Source organism: Humulus lupulus, chromosome 6 (assembly GCF_963169125.1).
Source record: "Humulus lupulus chromosome 6, drHumLupu1.1, whole genome shotgun sequence".
NCBI lineage: Eukaryota > Viridiplantae > Streptophyta > Magnoliopsida > Rosales > Cannabaceae > Humulus > Humulus lupulus.
This window is the reverse complement of record NC_084798.1, coordinates 195693013-195695446: the sequence shown is the minus strand read 5'-3', so window position 1 is coordinate 195695446 and position 2434 is coordinate 195693013. Positions and strand designations below refer to the sequence as shown.

The following is a 2434-nucleotide window of genomic DNA, read 5'->3' as shown; positions in this document are numbered from 1 at the left end:
GACTATGATTTTTTCTATTCTTATTTTATTTTTATTATTAATTTCTTTTTAAATATTATTGTAATTTATATATATGTCATGTAGCTATGTAAATATATATCTATGTCAATATTGCGTTTAGATATCATATATGTAGAGACTATTGATATAAATATTTATATATACTATAGAACTATAATTCATTCTATTATATATATATATTTAAGAACAATGAACAAGTTTTTATTAAAATTATAGACAATATTTACAACTTTAAAACTAAGTAAATGTACATTACATGTTATTTCTACCTAATATAGTATATATAAATACATAGAATAATCTAGATTCGTTCAAATTACCATTACATACACTAGGTTTTTCCTTTTGCAACAAAAATATATGAAGTACCATCTTATCATTTCCTTCAAATATTAGTTATAAATATATGTTGCATAATTGCCTCCAAAATAGTACCACCATATATAATGTCTCCAACATAATACCTGTTAAGGACCACTTAGTTAGTTGTCACTATCTCTATTATTAGTTTCATTTCTGTTATTGATTAGTTCTAACTAATCTCTTGTAATTTTTTGTATATAAGATACTGAACCTTCTAATTCAGTAGTTGAGAAATATACATAATCCTCTTTCTTCTTCTCTTGAGTTTTCTAAACCTAACATGCTATCAGACATTTCTCTTTGACAAGCTCTTCGATCCGATTTTTTTTTTTCAACAATGGCTCAATCTTATGATGCTACTCCAATTGCTTCCGCTACTACAAATCTTCCACGAACAAACTCAGTCCATTTTGCTCATTCACTCTCAATTCGTCTTGATGAACACAACTTCTTGCCATGGAAACATAAAGTCTTCCATGCCATTAGGGGCAATGGTTTACAAAAAATTCTTGATGATTCAAATACTCCACAAAAATTTCTCACTGAAACTGATCAACTGACCAATCGCCTCAACCCTGATTTTCAAGATAGGGAGGAACAAGATAGTCTCCTCATTTCTTAGCTTCTGTCTTCAATGTCAGAGAAGATGACCAACCAGATGATTGGCCGAGACACAACATCTCAGATCTGGAATGCTCTCTCTGACTGCTACACTGCTCAGAATAGAGCTAAGATAAGTCAATTTCAAACTCTTCTTCGTAATACTTGTATGATTGGATCTTTGAGTGAATATCTGTTGAAGATAAAGAACATTGTTGATATTCTTGCCTCTATAGGTCATAAAACTTCTGAACAAGATCACATTGAAGCCATTTTCAATGGATTAACCAAAGATTATGAAGTATTCATTACCTCTGTTAATACCAGAAATGATCCTTATACTGTAGCTGGAATAGAAGCACTATTGATGGCGCAAGAGGTCCGAATTGATAAAGGCCTCAAAGAACTCGACATCACCACTGCTGAAGCGAATCTTGCACCCCAATCTCGACCTAACACCTCAAGAGGAAACTACAACAACGGTGGTTCTCGACATGGGTACTCAAGAGGCAGCTTCTCACACTCAGGCTTTCCGTCTCAACAATTTAGGAATTCGACCTCTTTTCCCAACACTACCATTCGAAACTCATTCCCTCGAGCTCAACGTGGGATGTATGCCAATCATGGAAGTTCGAGGGCTCCCTCTCCTGCAGGTTGTTCTTCCTTCACTCCTTGGGGTCAAAAATCTCAATGCCAACTTTGCCATAAAAAAGGACACTCTGTCAAGACTTGTTTCTACTGTTTTGACAAGTCCATGGTCCAGAATCCTTTCAAAGCTTCCCTCCAACTACCAGCTTTAGTGGTGATATGCAAGCGATGCTAGCAACTCCTGAAGCTGTCTATGACAATAGCTGGTACCCGGATTTAGGAGCTAGTCATCACCTTACTCCAGACAATGGAAATCTCATACAAACGTCTGAAAACTTTGGCGATGAACAAATTCACATGGGTAACGGTACATGTTTGGAAATAAAACATATTGGACACACTTCCTTTCAAAATCCCTTTTCTTCTTCACCTCTTGTTTTAATAAACTTACTTCATGTGCCTAATATCACTAAAAATCTTCTCATTGTCTTCCAATTTGCTGAAGATAATAATGTGTTTTTTGAGTTTCACTCTCATTTTTGTTGTGTGAAGGAATCGAGTACAGGGAGGACTTTGCTAGTTGGGAAGCGCCATAAGGGGCTATATATATTTGATCCCACTCAACTTTCCATTCTGTCCAAGTCTCATATACAACAACCAAATACTACTACAACCACCATTTCCAAGTTTGAATCAAATTGTTCAACTATTTCTGCAACTACTCGTTTAAATACACAGTTGTCTAAAACCAGCCTTGATTTGTGGCATTCTCGTTTGGGTCACCCTTCAATTGGAGTTGTAAAATTGGTACTCAATGCTTGTAATATTCCTTATCATAATAAAAGTGACTCTCATTTGTGTA

At 34.9% G+C, this 2434-nt stretch overlaps 1 protein-coding gene across 2 annotated transcripts; it reads left to right on the top strand.

Moving 5' to 3' along the window:
* The first annotated feature begins 516 nt into the window (after nt 1-516).
* LOC133782904 (uncharacterized) lies at nt 517-2434 on the top strand. Of its 2 annotated transcripts, none has more exons than XM_062222352.1 (2): nt 517-1933; nt 2125-2434. In XM_062222352.1, exon 1 carries the CDS (start codon nt 1019-1021, stop codon nt 1805-1807), a length of 789 nt encoding a protein of 262 aa, XP_062078336.1. In that variant the 5' UTR covers nt 517-1018; the 3' UTR covers nt 1808-1933; nt 2125-2434. The 2 variants fall into 2 exon arrangements, with proteins under 2 accessions (XP_062078336.1, XP_062078335.1); XM_062222351.1 differs by having other exon boundaries at nt 518-1939.

What these genes read in the sequence shown, in the direction of transcription:
- LOC133782904 (XM_062222352.1), top strand. Translation starts at nt 1,019, where the DNA reads ATGTCAGAGAAGATGACCAACCAGATGATTGGCCGAGACACAACATCT.